A 17,874-nucleotide genomic window follows, 5' to 3' on the forward strand; every position below is an offset into this window, starting at 1 on the left:
GCTCCCCACTCCCCACTTCCCTGGAACTTTCTCAAATGTGCTCCATAGGCCAAACTAGAGCGGAAACCCCCAGGACTGGTGGGTGTTGGCAAGTGAATGGTCGCAGGCTTGGGAACAAACACAGTCAACGATGTTGTCCAAGCACTTTTAGTTCAAAGAGAAGCAAGTTCAAAGCTGCTAGTCATTGAGGTGGAGGTCCTTGGGCCAGACAGTCCCGGCATGTCCAGCACCCCTCCTGGGAGGGCTGCTGGGGGAAGGGACCCATCAGAAATGAGGGGAGGCTTGTAGAAATGGCCTCCAGATGTGGGCCGTCCTGGGCACCAAGCCCAGCTGCTCCAGCTGCAGCCGCGTGGGCCTGTAGGCGTTGAGGTTGCTGTAGGGAGCTGGCGAGCTGTCGTGGGGCCTCAGGGAGAAGGGGGCCTGTGGGCTCAGGGCCCCCCACGGGCCAGGGTGGGGCTGAAGCCTGAGGGGCAGAGCGGGGTTGGGGGCCAGGGGACTGCTGGGCCCCGAGGATGCCGACAGACTCTGGTTCTGGGGATTGCTGCCTGTCGAGTGGCTGCTGAAGGGGTTGGAGGACGTGTGGTCACTGGCGGAGTGGCTACTGCCACTGAGGCGGCCGGGCGGGGGGCTGCGGCCTGCTCGGGGCTGCAGGGGTGCCACCAGCCTGGGGGACTTTGGGCCCATCACAGGCTTGGAGGAGGCATAGAGGTGGCGAAACTCCTCGTCGAACAGCTCCACCGCCGGGCCCGTAAACTTGGAGAGGATGTTCCGGTGGACGTGTCCGCAGAGCCAGGTGAAGCTGCGGGGGAGGAGGAGAGTGAAGGTAGGTCGGGGAGGCCTAGAGACTCCCCTCCCCCACAGCCCCCCCCCACTGCCCCCGCCGCCGCCCCCCCCCTCAGGCTCCTCTGGGGGAAGTGAGCTCATGCCTGGCTCGGGGGAAGGACTTAACATTAGCTCTCCTGCCTCTGGCCTGCTCATTTCATCCCGCACAGCCCCTGCAGGATGACCTTGGTACCCGCCTCACGGATGGCAAGACCCACGGTGCAGAAATCAGCAAATGTTTGCAGGGGAACAGTAAAGGCACCAGACTGGATCTCTGGCCTCAGGGTCCCCTCCGGGTGCTCAGATCCTGGCTCTCCTGCTGAAGCCCAAAAGGGCTAAGTGAGAGCTGAGTCCCAGTGTCCCCAGCTCTGTGCTCACGAGTCCCCTAGCTGCTGAAGCCCCCTGTGAAATGTGGGAACCCCTGCCCCTTCTAACCAAAGAGGGGTCTGGGCAAGGCAGCTGCGAAACACGGGCCGCTCCTCCGTGGGAGTGGGCTTGGAAGAGGGAACACAGGGTGGGCACGCGGGCGTGGGAATGACACAGCCCGTGTGCACTTGGCCCGGATACTGGGCAGAGGCCTCGGCCCTCCCTCCATTTACTGGTTTTAAATGAAAACAAAGGCATTTATGGATTACTTCTTATGATTCCTTGATTTAACCAAATTCCTTTTTCTCTCTGATGGACAAGTCTCCTCATGAGCAGCCCCACACACACCCCCACACCCCCCCAAACCCTTGAAAAGGCCTGGTGAGAGCACAGAGGCTAAAAGTGGCACCTGGAGAGCAACCATGGCAGGATGGTCAGAGGGAGACATGGTCACTCGGAAGTGGGGGGATAGGAATGACCCCCAACCAATGGTCTCAGCCCCCACCCCCACCTCATCCATCAGCCCAGCCAGAGGAGTCCCTGCTCCGAGAGGTGGGGCGGGGCCCACGCAAGGTGAGGCCAATCCTGGGAAGAACAATGAGGCTTTGTTTATGCCTCACCCCCATCCTGGAGCCACCCACACACCCCAGAGAGGTGAGCAGCTGATGCGGGGTGCGGGCCAGCAAGGGCACAGGGAAGGCGGCCGACACGGGGACAGTGGGGACAGCGGGGGGACTCCTGGCTACACTAAGACGTCAGTGGCCTTGTGTTGTTTGGAATCAGACTAGATTGGGCCAAGCAACTGCGTGCTTTGCAAAACAAAACAGGTGCAAGGGTGCCCTGGCAACTTTTCCGGCTCCCACGCCCCCTGTGCCCTACACCTCAGCAGGGGACCCCCTCAAGTCCCTTGGTGTCCCTGTAGACCCCTGCACAACCATGCACCACGCTGGGCTTCTCCTCCATACCCTGTGTGGCCGTCATCCCATGCCGGAGCTCCGACACGTCATCACCACCCGCGGTAGGAAATACACGTCCTTTCTACGGCTGTTTGGTCCTTCGTACCTGGAACTGACTTTGTCACAATCTTTGGCTCAAGGACCACCCTCATGACTGGTCTACTCCTGGCCTGTTTTAATTTGTGTAGCTATTTGTTAGTTATTTTAAATAATGTAATAAGTACCAACAAACCTACCACCTAAAATAAAAAGTTACCATCTAGCCATACGGTCTCTTCCAGCAACGTATTTTCCAGGTCTGCCCCCCATGAAAGAGAGAATCATCACCCTGAATCCTGTATTCCAGTTCCCATACTTTCCTTTCTCTGTTAAAAAAAAAAAATTGGGGGGCGCCTGGGTGGCTCAGCTGGTTGGGTGGCTGCCTTCAGCTCAGGTCATGATCCCAGGGTCTGGGATGGAGCCCCACATCGGGCTCCTTGCTCAGCCGGGACCCTGCTTCTCTCTCTGCCTGCCACTCCCCCTGCTTGCGATTTCTCTCTCTCTCTCGCTCTCTGACAAAGAAACAAAATCTTAAAAAAAAAAAAAAATCTAAAAAAAAAGTTTTATGTATTCTGGAAAGAAAATATTTTAGTTGTTTTTAACACGTATGTAATATTTTGGGTTTTTTTTCCTCACTTAATATTATATTACTAAGATTTACCCAAGTTGTCTCTGGTTGCTGTACCTCATTCCATTTTTCCTGCTGTATAATAGTTCACGGGTAGCTAGATCATGATTTACTCCTCCTGTCTCCCACGGACAACCACTCGTGTTGCTTCCACAGTATTTCCGTTGCGACCAGTGCTGTAAGGAGCGTCCTTCCACATGTCTTTTACTGTCCCGTGGACTCAGTCTCTTAGAAGTACCTCTAGGAGGGGAATTGCTGGATTATAGACCAGGTGAATAGAGCTTTAGCGGGAAATTCCAAACTCTTTAGAAAGTCATTATATCGACTTGCAATCCCACCAGCAACGTAAAAAGATCGTGTACATCCAGCATTTGGTATTGTCAGTATTATTTTTTTTGCTACTCGAAAAGGTATAAAATGGCAACTCATTCTAGCCTTCATTTGTATTCTTCTGGTCACGGATGGCGCAGAAGCCCTCTTCGTGTCTTCCCGCGTGTTGGCTCCCGGCTGAGATGCCTGCTCCCGCCTCCCGCCTGCTCTGCCTCATGCTTCTTTCTCTTATGATTCACGGGAGTTCTCTGTGGTCCTGGACACTAACCTTGCGAGGGCATCATGAAAACCTGCTCCCACTCTGTAACCCAACTTTCACTTTCTCTCAGGGTTCTTTCAAGAACCAAAGTTCTTCATCGTAATATCATTGGATTTAGCAATCCGTTATAGTCAAGGCTTTTTTGTGTTCTGTTTAACACAAGAGAGGGGCGTGTGGGGGCACTTGGGTGGCTCAGTCGGTGAAGCAACTGCCTTCAGCTCAGGTCATGATCTCAGCATCCTGAGATCGAGTCCTGCATCGGGCTCCTTGCTCAGCGGGGAGCCTGCTTCTCCCACTGCCCCTCACCCACTTATGCCCTCTCACTCAAATAAATAAAATCTTAAAAAAAAAAAAAGACGGGTGTCTGTGATAAGACACCCAGTCCTTATCCTAAGGTCTAAAAGATATTCATCTATTCTTTTCTACTAAGAGTTTTAAAGTTTGTTTTTGACATTTCAGACCTTTTAATCTATTGGAAAGTGGCTTTTTAAATTTTTTTTTCTTTCTTTTCTTTTCTTTTCTTTTTTTTTTTTTTTTTTTTTTTGGTGTATGTGTGAAGTGGAATCAAATTTTTTGTGTGGGGAATTTATTTTTTTCCAGTTCCCCCTTTTCCCACCACTCTAACACGCCCCAGAGACATCTGGGTTTTCTGCTCTGTTCCATCTGTCAGTCTGTCTGCCCCTCCTCCGACGCCACCTTGTCAGGATTACTCCAGCTCCACAACAACCTGAGCTCTGGCAGAGCCAGTCCTTCCTGCCTGTTCTTCTTCAGACTTACAGTGGCTAATCTTGGAGAAATACATTTTACATCATCACCTACTCACATGTACAAACATAAACATCACCACACAACAGTTTCCAGAACATTCCTTACCTCAGTGTGCCCTCAGTATATTTATTCTATCCTATTACCAAAAAGAAAAAAAAAATTCCAGGCATCATCCACCAAATCGATTTCATGTCCTGCTATTGTGTAATGAGGCACAGGATTTGAAATGCTATGTTCCCTGAGCTACACTGGATGGCCAGGACCTTACATGGACTTTCATTAATTTGTTCATTCATTCGTTCAGCAAATATTATGGTCCTATAAAATATTCAGGCACTGGATGAACTGTACTTCATGCCAGGAATGCAACAGAGAAGAAAACAGACCCAGTCCAGGTTCTGACACCATGTTTACAATCTTGGCTGAACAAATCCATGGAGAGGCTCTCTAGGAGATGACCTGGAAACTAGAAGGTAAGGAGTTAGCAGATTAAGATAGCAAGAATGAGCTCTCCAAAAGAGGGAATACACAGCAAGTGCAAAGGCCCTGAGGCCTTAAAGAGCATGAAAGACTGGAGGAACACAGTGTGCCTACAGCACAGTGGAGAGAAAGGAAAATCCAGCTCAGACAGAGGCCATGGTAAGCATGAATTTTTTTTCCCCCTAGTCGCAGTGACAAACCTGGAAGGATTTTAAGGATGCAAGTAATTTGATTTGGTTTATGTTTAAAAATCTTTCTCTTCCTGGTAGAGAAAGCTCAGAGGTAGAAGTGTGGGTCAGGGCAGGACTGGAATCAGGGCCAGTTAGGTTCTCATGCTGTGCCCTCCAAGGCCCAACCTCAAAGGCACCAACATCCTGGACCTGCCAGCAGACGTGGGAGCTCGGTTGATGCTGGGGAAACTTCTTAGCTCATGCTGATCTCAGAGCACACACCACGCCACTCTGTAGCTCTATACCCATGAGAAAAGTATTTTGGAACTAGACAGTGATCACGGTTGCACACAAGCGAATGTACTAAATGTCATTTAATAACACATTTAAGATTCTGTGAATTTCCCAGTAAAAATCGAAGAAAGAATGAGAGAGAATTCCTCATCAGGTGGGCCCTGATTCCAGGCTTGGGCCTTGGATCTGGGGCACCTGCCCCAACAGAGATCTGACCCTTCCCATCGTGGTGGTGAGCGAAGTCTAGTGGCAGCTTAGTTAAGGTCAGAGGTCAAGGTCAGAGGCCTCAAAGTCCTGATGTGTGGTTTGAGGCTGAGCCCCCACCCAGAACCTCATGGCTTGATGCCCAGAGGGCCTTTGTCACTCTCCAAGGAAAGAACCAAAGCCGAGAAGGTGGCTCTGGCCACTTGGGGAGAGACGCTCAGCCCCACCGCAACCTCTTACAGGGCAAGTGCGCGCGGGGAGCCAGGCCCAAGGATCGGAAGCCTGTGGGTGCCTTTTGGCACAGGTGCCCAGTGAAGCAAAGCAAGGAGAGAAGCTGTGGGTGGAAATACACGGGAGGCTCGGTGACCCCTGGATGCCGGAGGTGTCCCCTCAGGGCTGCCCGTCTCAGAGGCCCTCCTGACAGAGTTACGAACTCGCCTTCTCCCCGTGCAGCCAGACGACACCTCACTCAGCTCCACACAGGCCACTGCGCAGCCAGGCAAATGGCTGCGCAGGGAAAGGTGGAGAGAGAGCCAGTGGGGAGCCAAGGGGAGCTTTACCCAGCTCGGCCACCCCTTCCCAGGCTCGCTTCCCCCTCCTCCAGCGCTCTGTCTCTTCTCTGTACTGGTTCTTTTTTTTTTTTTTTTTTTTTTTTTTAAGGCAATCTCTAAACCCAACAGGAGGCTTGAACTCACAACCCCAAGATCAAGAGTCACGTGCTCTATCGACCAAGCGGGTCACAGCTGGCTGTTGTTTATCTCCTTAGTTTGAATGGGAGCTCCAGAGGGGCACCCCAGCCTTGAAGCATGCCTGGTATGTACCCAGTAGGTCTCTACAGAATGTTGAATGAAGGAAGGAACAGAGAGGTGCAGTGACCTGCCCAAGATCACCCAGCCAGGAAGCTACAGAGCTGGGAATTGAACCTCTGCTGTCTGACTTCTAGTTGAGGCTACCGCCACGGCCAGTCCCTAGCACCAGCCTTAGGTCCTAAAGAGTTTGGACACACTTCTGAAAATAAAACAGGACACAGGGCACACATATACACACAGCCCAAAATGAACTGCACAGCTTTACCAGCACGCCTGAGTCAGCTGAGGAGGGAAGAAGATTCCATGTCCTATTGCAATCTACAGGGAAACGGGAAAGTACCTCTCTACCCCGAAGGCCCCCTCCAACCCCCCACCTGCCATGAAGGGTCCAGATGTCTGCCTTCTGCCCAGGCTGGTCTTGCCTCCGGCCTCATGCATGTGATGAAGTCCCAGCTTGGCCCGAGCCGCACCCTGGGAGCCGCCGGGCAGGGATAAGTGCGGGAGCAGCTGGGGCTGCTCTGCGCCAGCCTCAGCCTTGGCCTCCTCAAAGCCTTCGGCAGGGGAAGCCCAGTGCTCACCTGTACGACCCCGACAGGACGTATCTCCAGTCCGAGATGATGAACTTCTCCTGGATTTGGCCAGCGAACTTCCGGCCTGATTTGGCACAGTACACCTCTCCTTCCACACTCCGGATGGAGATGTTCTGTTGGAAGGGGAGTCGGGGTGTCACCCGCTATTTCCATATATATAGATACAGGTTTACCTAGGAAAACATCTGGAAGGACGTGCAGCAAGACACAGGCAGGGATAATCCCTAATTCAAAGGCTCATCGGCTATTTTTATTTTTCTCTTGGCTGAATTTTCTAAATTCTTTTCATTGTCCTGACATTATCCGAGTCACGGGAGGTGGAGGAAGGGAGGAAAAGGGAGATGGTGGAATATAAACAAAGTGGCAAACCGAAGAACGAGGAGGGCCTAATGCCCAGGAGCCCTCCGTCTAGGCTCCCAGGGACCACAGAGGCCTGGCAAGCCCAGCCTTGCCTTGTTAGTGGCTTTAGTGACATGAGACCCTGACCTCAAGCTGGTCAGAAGGAAGTGCAGTCAGAAGGGGTACCTTTGTGGAGACCTCAGTGGGCCCTCGATCCTCCTAAGGAAAGCTGTGTCCACAGCCCAAATCACAGCCCGATTTGTCCCTTCCCCCACCCCAGGAACACCTGCTGCCCCAGGCCTCAGCCAGAACCTTGTGATGCTGGAAAAATGAAACGGCGAGTCAAGCTTGGGGATGTCTCAAGCTCTGAGACAGGTGGGATCCTGCTGCGATCCCGTGAATGTCCCTGGTCTCTGGGCAGGCTCTGGGAAGGGGATGCCCAATGCTACCAGCCTCTCCATAAGCTCTGTGACACGCTGAGAGGAGGGCCACATGCCGCCGTCCCTTGGTGGGCAGAGGACTGGCAGGCGTGGCTGGAGCAGGTCATGGCCAAGGCCTGTGCCGATGGCCTCCTGTTGAGGACCTGCGATCCAGGTCAAGCAAGCCCGGAGGCCTGCGGCTCCGGGAGGCGCCTGAACTCAGCTTCCTCCCAGGCAGTGAGGAGGGCAAGGGCGGGAGGCTGGCGAGGCTGAGCCAGAGCCAGTCACCAAGGGCCCCACCCACCCGCGTGCTGGTAAGCACTGGGCGGTCCGACGCTGGGCCTCGAGTCAGCTGCCCTAAATCTGACACGACGAAAACCCATCTCTGGGCTTCTTTTCTCCTTGCCAGAAGAGGGAAGTGGGTGGGGAGTTGGGTTCAGTCCAAGAGGCTCGGCTCCCCGTCGGGGCTGTGAAGTCCTCTGCGCCGATGCTGCGCGGGCCTGGGAAGCCCGGCCGCGGGTCTTCTTCAGTCGAGAGATCAAGGCACATGCGGCACCGACTGCGGCTCAGGAGACACCCATGGGCCCCCTTCAGTTCCCTGCCCCCGTGGACCTTCGTGAGGCCAAAGAGCGGCAGGCAGGCGTGATGGCGATCTCTTCGGGGTCCGGTCCCGCGGCCTCCCCCAGCTCTCTGGCTCCCTGGCCCTGCCATCTTGGAGGCCACATTTTCCTTATGGTGTAGCTATAGGAGGAGGGAGGGCTGTCTGTCCTACGCGGGCCTTTGATCAAGAAATAAACCTTTACTACGCTGAGCCATTGAGATGGGGTTGGTGGGGGGTAAGCACGGCCTACGCTATCCCGTCCTAATACAAAATACCTTCCCGATGCTCACCGGGGGCCCTACCTTGAGGTGGCTGTCCGAGATCTGGACTTTGTCACACATCTCTTGGAAGAGCGTCACCCCTCCCTGGTCCAGGAGCACACAGACGAACACCCCACGCTTGTTGGCCGCCTCTAGAATGTCACAGAAGATCTCCACATCCGTGAACACATCCATCAGGATGGCCAGGACCTGGGCCAGGGCAGAGGGGTGGAAACAAAGAGTCAGGGGTCGCAGCTAACTGGTTTCCGCCGAGCTTCCCAGGTCCCGGTGGGCGGGAGACAGCAGCTGCGCTTGCTGCTGCTGTGGAGGAGACAGCACGAGGAGGGGGGCTCCGCCAGGGCAGCACTGCAGGGAAAAGAGCTGGAGCGGAGCCCTCGGCGCTGACTCCATCTGTCCAACCCAACCACAGGCCCGCCGGCCTCGGCGCCCACGGCCGGAGCGCAGCATGCACGGGGGGGAAGGAGGCAAAGGCAGAGACGCAAAGGCACAGGAGGGGAGGAGAAGGGCAAGGGGACGGACGCGGTCTGGCAGGTTCGGAGCTGAGGCCTGGATGTCAAGGCCCGGCTGCTCAGCCACGTGGCGCTCGAAGGCACTTCATGGCCACTGGTTTTCCAGTGTTGTTAAGCCACAGCATACTGCCTCGAGCAAAATCCCTGGGGAGACCCTAGAGAGAGACTACACAAGGCAGAGCTGCCCCAGCGGGCTGGACAACGGAGTCCTCCTGTAGCCTAACAGAACCATGGGGAGGAGAGAGCCCCAGAAATCCAACAACGGAGGGGAGACGTGTGCAGCCCCGCCTCCAAGGACCCAAACCTCCGCCTGCCAGCAGCACCCCAACTCTCCGCAAGCAGTCACCTCTGCTGCACAAGCAAGGTGTTTGGGCGGGGCCACTGCCAGGCGCCCGATTGGGTGTGAGGCGGGCACAGCACCAAGGTCAGACCAATGAGAGCACGGCATTCCCTGCTGGCCCCAGAGATTGGCCCAGGGCCGCTCACAGGACCCAAGTTACTCTACTGACAGCGGGCCCAGGGCTCGCGCGGGGCTCCGGGAAAGGAGGCGTTCCTGCTGCTAGGGTCGCTCCGGGAGTGGAGTGTGAGCTACGGCTGCCAGCAGCCGTCTTGCCGCCACGTGGCCGCTGCCCCAGCAACCAGCCAGCCTCGCTCGAGCGTCGTTCGTTCGAATATCTGGTTTCAGTCATGTTTTGAAGCCAGTCCTACCCTCGACTTTCCCACTGTAGATATCCATGCATGCTCCTCCTGTGTTTGGGGTTGTTTTCCACCATATTCTGATTTATAAAAAGAAACATGTGTTTGATCTTTGTCCCTGTTTCCGCACCAAGCTCTAAAGCCTTTGGAATTTCCTAAGTGATGAGCAGGACCGGAGGAAGGTCCTTGTTATGTTAATGAGGTGACTGTCCAGCGGGGGCTGGTTGCCAAGGGAACCTACTAAGTGATTAGAGGGTTGGAATTTTCCGTCCTTCCCACCTCCTTACTCCAAGGAAAGACTAGGGGGGCTGGAGGTTGAATCCACTGCAAATGCCAGTGATGTAATCAGTCATGCCTGTGTAATGAAGCCCGCCTAAAAACCCAAGACTAAAAACCCAAGACCACGGGTTCAGAGAGCTTCTGGGTTGGTGATTTGGGGACAGGAGAGTGGTCAGAGAAGGCATAGAAGTTCCATGCCCCCATACCTCGCTGTGTGAATCTCTTCCATCTGGCTGTGCCTGAGTTCTACCCCTTGTAATAAACTGGTAATCTAGAAAGTGTCGTGAACCACTGTAGCAGACTGACCAAACGCAAGAAGGGGGTCGTTGGAGTCTCCAGTCTGAGCTCCGGACTGGCATGGGTTGGGACATCCAGCTGTCCGAGAATTGCTCGGTGGTGGGGGACCCCCACACCGTGTGACTAGAGCAGAATTAGACCAGTGTCACCCAATCAAAAGTCTGTCCTAATACCCAAATCACGGCATATTGACAAGTGGATACAGCAGCCATTAGCAATGATAATTATAATGGTCACATGGAAACTGTGAGACACGGTGAAATGTTGAAGCAAAACTGTTGTATGATCCAGGCTCGACATAGGTATATTAGCAATGAATGAATTCAGTGAAAAAGGATAACAGAGCAAAAGATGATAGTCTGTCCAGTATGACTGTGAGTGAGGGAAAGCGGTGTGTAGACACATTAGCAAGCACAAGGCCCAACCTGGTGGACAGGTTTGGAATGGGCACTATGGCAGTTTTCAACATTGCCTGTAATAACGTTCCATTTTTCTAATAATTTCTGTGTGTGTGTGTGTATGTATGTATTATATATGGAGAGATATATGTATTCTATAGAGATATATATATGTATATACAGATATATAGATATATCGACCATCAACACCTGGGAAGTAGCCAGGACGAGAAGAGGGTCATGGAAACAGACAAAGGAGTGTCTGGTACCCACATGGAGCTGACTTCCTGCCCAGATGATGTGACTGTCTGGACAGGGGTAGGAAGGCAGAAAAGATGTTCTAAAAGGGAGGCCATGCTCCTTTAGAACCATGGTCCTGTTAGCACACGATTGTCTCTACACATTTAAACTTACAGTGCCAGCAGCAACCTAGGCCCTCGCTGCTGGAAGAGAAGTGGTTCCTCCTTGAGGGCGGTATAGGTGAGAAGGATGCCTCTCTCTCCCCAGGAGGTCAGTAAATCCTTCCTGGTTGTGTTCCAGTAAGTCCTTGGTTCCCAGAGACAGGGCTGGTGACAGACTGAACAGAGAAGCGGCCATGTTTACCAATAACCCCATATCATGATTGGAGGGATGCTTGGAAAAACAGGCTCATGATGTCTAGGTTTATCCTGTTGGCCTCCTACTGGCTCCCAACGGATTGACTCAAGACCCATAATCTCTTCAGTCCCTTACAGGGTGTCATGGAATGAATGATGACCTCCCTAATGATATGCCCACATCCTGACCACCAAAATCTGTGGACATGATCTCCCTTGGAAAAAGTCTCTGCAGGTACAGTTAAGACTTTCAAGATGAGGGGCACCTGGGTGGCTCAAATGGTTAAGTATCTGTTGCCCCGGGATCGAGCCCCACCTAGGGCTCCCTGGTCAGTGAGGAGTCTGTTTTTCCCTCTCCCTCTGCCTCTCCCCCTTCTTGTGCATGCTCTCTCTCAATTGAATCAATAAAATAAAAAAGAGAGAAAGAGAGAGAGAGACACTCTCAAAATGAGACCATCCTGGAATATCCAGTGGGCCCTAAATCCAATGGCAAGTGTCCTTGTAAAAGACACTCTGAGGAGACACAGGGAGGAAGGGGTGTGTGTGTGGGGGGGGGGCACATGAAGTCAGAGGCAGAGGCTGGAGTGAGGTGGCCACAAGCCAAGGAATGCCCGCAGCCACCAGACGCTGGGAGCAGAAGACAGGACCCTCCCCGAGAGACTTCAGAGCAAGGAGGGCCCAGCTGACATTTCCATGTTAGGTCTGCCTTTCAGAGCAAGGAGAGAATAAATATCTCTTGTTTTAAACCACCAGCAGGCTGGTAACTTGTCTCAGCAGCTCTGGAACACTGAGACGGAGGGGTTACACACTGTTCAGACGACAGTGCTCTCCCAGGGTGTTAGGGAGCTGTGGCTCCAGACCCCATGCTACTGGAAATGAGCTGAGTGCCTTCGGACAACTCATTTACCCTCTCTGGGGTTCAGTTTCTTTACCGATAAAACACTGCTCAGGGCGCCTGGGTGGCTCAGTGGGTTAAAGCCTCTGCCTTCGGCTCATGTCATGATCTCAGTGTCCTGGCATCAAGCCCTGCATCGCATCAGGCTCTCTGCTCAGTGGGGCGCCTGCTTCCCCCTCTCTTTCTGCCTGCCTCTCTGCCTCCTTGTGATCTCTCTATATATATCAAATAAATAAATAAATAAATAATATTAAAAAACAACAAAACACTGTTCAAAAATAGAGCATTAGCTATCATTCAAGCTGCATCTAACCCTGAGCCCAGATAATATAAATGAATCCAGGTGCAAAAAGTAAAGGTTTTTATTCGCGTTTGACTATGATTTTTATGGGCCTTGTGAGCAAGTATGAATCATGTTAGAGTAACGCCATGCAAACATGTTTTAGTCCAGGTTGTAGAAGAGGATTAAAAGTAGTGCGACACCTCTAGGGGCATAAAAAAGAACTAAAGTAGGCCCGTCCGCTGGACCGGCGCGTTGGGGTAGGGTTGGCCGGGAAGAAGGAGGTAATTCCGCCACCCCGTGCTGAAGAAGGAAGCCCAGCCTGGCAGGCAGGCTTGGCCATTTGAGCAGCACAGAGACCCAGGAGCCTCACTAGGGGAGATGCTGGTCCCCTGGGGCAATCCCCAGAAGCAAGGGTCATCCTGTGGGGACCTCAAATCCTGGCTGAGAGTCCCTCACCCCCTGTCGGACAGATGTGAGCTCCCCCAGGCCGGAAATCCTGCTGCTTTGGGAATACCAGGGTGGAGGAGGGGAGAGGGGGTTTGGGTCCTACTGGGGCCCAGCCTGTTGGGGACAATCTCACCCCATCCCCCACTCTCTGCCTCTACTTCTCTTCTTGCCTCTTTCTCTTGTCTGTGCTGAGGCTCCTTTGTTTTCCCCAAACAACAGCAATGGCACCGTGGAGTCAGCAGGAGCAGCCTTTTATGGTTTTGCAAATCTCCCCGCTATCTGGCCTGCCAGGAGCCAGCTGGCTTCTGGGATCTGCTTCTGCAGCGATCCGCTGCGCTGGGCTGCGTGGGTGGCGGCGTGGGAAGGCCGGTGGGCCTCTCACAGAGGACCGGTTAGAGAGGGCATGACCTCCCAGGCTCGCTGAACCCATCTGGGAACCCTCAGGGATCCTGACCACACTCAGAGGATGCATTCATCATGCTGTTTCCATCTTTTAGGATGTCTGCCATCCAAGGCCAGCTGACACCTTGCTAGAAGCACGAGACGCGCACCAAGCCAACGGTCCCCCTGCTCTAAATGACCCCAGGGCCATGTCCCAGACCATGAGCCCAGAACCTGCTGACACGGTTCCAACCAGCCACTCCTAAGCTGCTCGCCCTGCCTGCCCTCCCTTGCCTGAACAAGAACAATGGGGGCCTGTGCGCCTGCATTCCCCCCCCTACCCGGCCCCCTGTGCTTCCTGTGTGGTCCCGCATGGCCTGCTCTGCCCCCCTGCTTCTAGGGAGCTGTGAGCAAGACCTTGTTTCGTGCCGGTCATTTCCATGCCTGTATGTCCCACTCATCCCTCTGACACCTCCTGACCTTTGCCTGGAATCCCTTTCCCTTCCTCTCTGCCTGACCGCCTCTTACTCAGCCTGTGAGACTCAGCTCGGAGGCCCCCTCTTCCAGGAAGCCTGCCTTAGTCACCCTGTCCTCCCCTCCCAGGCACAGAGGCTTGCTCACACCCAGGGCTGCCTCCCAGTCCCTGTTGTCTTCTCCTTCCCTACTGGGGCAGGCTGAGGCAGGGAGCTCTCCGGAGGGAGGTCGGCCTCTGGATCCATTCCCCCACCCTGGGTGCAGGCCCTGGCTATGAATTGGGTTTTGTGGCATAAAGGAATGCGAGCATGGAGGGAAAGGAATTCCTGCTAGTTTAGAAGTGGAAACTGGTCTAAAAACCACCGAGCTTGGGCTGGCTCTGTGTGTTTTCCTCTCTGGAGGCTGAAGCCACAGGGGGAACATGCAAACCTATCGACTCTCCAGCTCTGAGTGGACAGGACAGCCTGTGACTAGGTTCCCACCTCCCTGGCATCAGGGAGGGCGTGGTGGGGACTGCGGCAAAGGGGACTTACCCACCAAAAGCCGGTGTTGGTGGGTCACCACTCAGCGACAGCAGAGCCAGCTCTTGCCACCTGCTGAGAGGAACTGGAAATGCTTACTTTTAGGTGAAATCCTCGGGTTTTGAAGTGTCATTTTTTTTTTTTTTTTTTAAGATTTTATTTATTTATTTGAAGGACAAGGATCACAAGTAGGCAGAGAGAGAAGCAGGCTCGGAGCCCGATTTGGGACTCGATCCCAGGACCCTGAGATCATGACCTGAGCCGAAGGCAGAGGATTTAACCACTGAGCCACCCAGGTGCCCCTTGAAGTGTCCTCTTAAATTCAGAAAGTGCTGTACCTGTGAAACAAAGGATACAGGCCGGAGGGCGGGGCTTGGGCCCAGGGAGAGACAGAAGCCTCGCTGTGTGGGGAAGAGGGGGCAGGGGAGGGACTCAGCTGCAGGGTGGGGGGTGGGGACTGCTTCACCCGCCCTGACTGGCTTCCTTCCAGGGAGCCTCACTCACCCCCAGAACTGCAGCTGTGGTTGAGAACTTCCCCGACACCACTAGTCCCTACCCCTGGGGGGGGGGGGGGGCCACTGACCTTCCCTCAGACAGACCAGAGCCAGCCCTACTCCGGATCACAAGTAGGCAGAGTGAGAAGGGGAAGCAGGCTCGGAGGCTGATTCGGGACCCGTCATGGAAACTAGAAATCACTGAGACCTGAAAAGCCAGCGCTCCACCCACTGTCACTTTAACTAACTTTCCAGAACTGCACTCCTTCCCCCTCTTCCACACACAGCCCCACCACCTGAAGCCAGGGCTTTTCCTGGAGCCTTTGGCTTTCAGGGGCAGGACAGGGAGCCTAACAGAAAATGAGCTTAAGGGCGCCTGGGTGGCTCAGTGGGTTAAGCCGCTGCCTTCGGCTCAGGTCATGATCTCAGGGTCCTGGGATCGAGTTCCACGTCTGGCTCTCTGCTTCCCCCTCTCTCTGCCTGCCTCTCTGCCTGCCTCTCTGTCTACTTGTGATCTTTCTCTCTGTCAAATAAATAAATAAAATCTTAAAAAAAAAAAAAAAAGAAAGAAAGAAAGAAAATGAGCTTAAATACCAGCTGGTCCTTTGCTGAGTCTACTCTTGTCCCTCTGCAGCTTCAGGAGGGAAGAGTGGGCGGCCAACGCCCCGTTGGGACTCGTCATTCGTGCGGCTGGGGGAGCCCTTCCCCAGCTGCAGCAAGAAGCCACTGATCCCAAACGATCCGGGGCAGCGGGAAAACTGATGACCAAATGCCCCTCACCGTGCCTGAAATTCTACCGGCCAAGCTCTGGTCATGAAATAGATTTCTTCTTTCTTCTTCCCTTTTTTTTTTTTTTTTTTTTTTTTTAAGGATTTTATTCATTTGAGAGAGAGCCTGCATGAACAGTGTGGAATGGCTTCGGGAAAGGGAGAAGCAGTCTCCCTGCCGAGCAAGGAGCCCCACCTGGGACTCAACCCTAGGACCCTGGGATCATGACCTCATCCAAAGGCAGACCCTTAACCCACTGAGCCACCCAGGTGGCCCCATTTTCTTCTTCTAAAGTCAAGTATTAAAATGTAAATATTCTGGGGAGAAACCTTCTCTGTGCCTAGTCTGTCTTCTGTCTGACCACCAGCTGGATTGAGGGGCTGCTGGGTCATTTGTGGACAGACAGGTCTAACCTGAGTCTGAGAGGACAAAGGACAAGCGTGTGTCTCAGTGGTGGCCCCTTGGTGGCCCCTTCATTTGGAAGCACAGAGGTGAGGGGCCTGGCCCTGGCTGGTGTGGGTGGGGGGCGGTGGACAAGAAAGGGACTTGGGTGCTGCGTCCTGTGGAAGGAGTCGGCCTTCGTCAGGAGAAAAGCAGGGCAGGTGAAGGGGTCCCAGGCAGCGGGAACGGCACATGCAAAGCTCTGAAGCCTGGGCAAGGAGGGCTGGAGACTCTGCAGGTCGCTGGGGATGGAGCGGCCGGAGCCGAGAGAGGAGATGGAGAGGTGGTGAGCCATAAGGAGTTTGCTCTTCCCACTGTGGGCAACTAGGAGCCATGGAGGGCTCTAAGTAGAGAAGGGACCCACTTAGACTTGAAGTATAGAAGAAGTGCTCCACAGCCACACGGAGACTGGAAGATGGAAGAGGAGGGGCAGGCAGGAAGCGATGGCAGGAGTGCCAGGGAGGGGTGGTGGTGGCCTAGCCCCAGACCATGACAGGTGGGATCAGAAAGTCAGTGATCCAGGGAAGACAGACAATAACATCCGTGACCCCTTCCTCAGCCCCAGTCTTCTGAACTCCATGCCTTGGGCAGGACCCACCCCCCCTCCTCCACCAGCACCCTTCCTCCCCCTACCCCAAGGCCAAGGAGACACAGGCCCCCACCCCCCATACCTGGCTGGTCCGGGTGATGCAGCGGCGAATGAGGTCTCTGATGTTGTTGTGCTTGTCCGCCTGGAAGTACACGGTGGCGCTGGACTTTTCCTTCAGGTAGGGCTTCTGGGCTGAGGCCCAGGTGTGCAACAGGGTCGGCTCGCTGCCCTCTGAGGCCACGGGGAAATAGGTTCCTGACGGCAGGGAGCAGGAGTCCAGTCCCCGGGGGCTGGCCTCTGCCCCTCCTGGGGGCTCCGGGGCACAAGAGGGCTCCTTGGCCTGGGCCTGGATGTACTGGGCCTCCACCGAGGACAAGAAGTCAACCTCACCTTCCTGGCCGAGTGCCTGCCAGTAGGCCTCGGGCCCCCCATCCAAGAGGGCATCTGTGGCCAGCCGGGCACTCTCATTGTCGCTGAAATCGGCCCTGGTCGGCCGGACCCACTGGCTCTTGACCTCTTCCAGGCGTTTTCGGATCTTGCCCACATGCCTCGACCAGCTCATGTTGCCCCGTACCCCGGTCGTGGTGGACAGGAGGCTGTGGCTTGAGCTCCTCCTGATATCAGGGCAAGCGGGCCATGCCACGGCGGAGAAGAGCCCTTAGTGCTCCTGGGAAGCACCGGCATCCACCTGCCACCTGTCACGCCCGCTGGAGGAAGTGATTTACCGCAGGGCAGGGCGAGCAACACTTCCCGGGATCAGGCTCATCCTCACAGCCAGGCCCTGGCTTATCTCAGCGCCACCGCCCTGCCCGCCGGCCAAGGGCCGGCTCTGTCACGCCCGGGCACACTCAGCCCTGGGAGCCGTCCTCTGCACTCATTGCACAACTCTCTAGAGCCCCGGCCTGCCGTCAGAGCGGGGAGGCTCTCCCAGTACCCTCGGGCCTCGGCCCCTCCTGTGCTTCTGTTCCAACACCATTGGTTGGAGACAAGAACTCCCCTGCGGGGGACAGAGGTTTCCCTGAGACTGCACCAGCATGGGGAGGGAAGTTGAACACAGGCCAGGCAGAGCTGTCCACCAGGCACACTCTTTTCTTCCAGTGACAATGAGGTCCCAGCCTCTGGTCCTCTGAAAAAGCTTTGCTCTGCTCCCTCTCTCCCCTACTGTGTTTGCCAGAGAAGCTCTGGTCTGGGGACTGCATGACCTGCTTGGAGTACGGCCTGGAGAGGACCCTGTCACGGTGTCTGGGCACCGGGGCATTGGGACCCGTCGTCTCCCAGCTAGAGGCAGCAGGTGACAGCAGGTGTGTTTGAAGTATAGGAACACTAAGGGCGAAGGCACATTTCTTTCCAGGTCAGGTCATGGTCACGTCCATGTCGGCGGAATGCCATGTCTGTCTTTGGGTTCAGCCAGAAACAGACTGAGACAGGATTTGAGTATAATAAGTAGCTCG

At 54.7% G+C, this 17,874-nt stretch overlaps 1 protein-coding gene across 1 annotated transcript; it reads right to left on the reverse strand.

Moving 5' to 3' along the window:
* Positions 1 to 17,352, reverse strand: FAM83A (family with sequence similarity 83 member A). The gene is made up of 4 exons (XM_059165697.1): positions 16,506 to 17,352; positions 8,377 to 8,544; positions 6,704 to 6,828; positions 1 to 799 (listed from the first exon to the last, which is right to left on the reverse strand). Exons 1-4 carry the CDS (start codon positions 16,983 to 16,985, stop codon positions 265 to 267), a joined length of 1,308 nt encoding a protein of 435 aa, XP_059021680.1. The 5' UTR covers positions 16,986 to 17,352; the 3' UTR covers positions 1 to 264.
* Positions 17,353 to 17,874: the final 522 nt, after the last annotated feature.

Source organism: Mustela lutreola, chromosome 3 (genome assembly GCF_030435805.1).
Source record: "Mustela lutreola isolate mMusLut2 chromosome 3, mMusLut2.pri, whole genome shotgun sequence".
NCBI classification, from domain to species: domain Eukaryota; kingdom Metazoa; phylum Chordata; class Mammalia; order Carnivora; family Mustelidae; genus Mustela; species Mustela lutreola.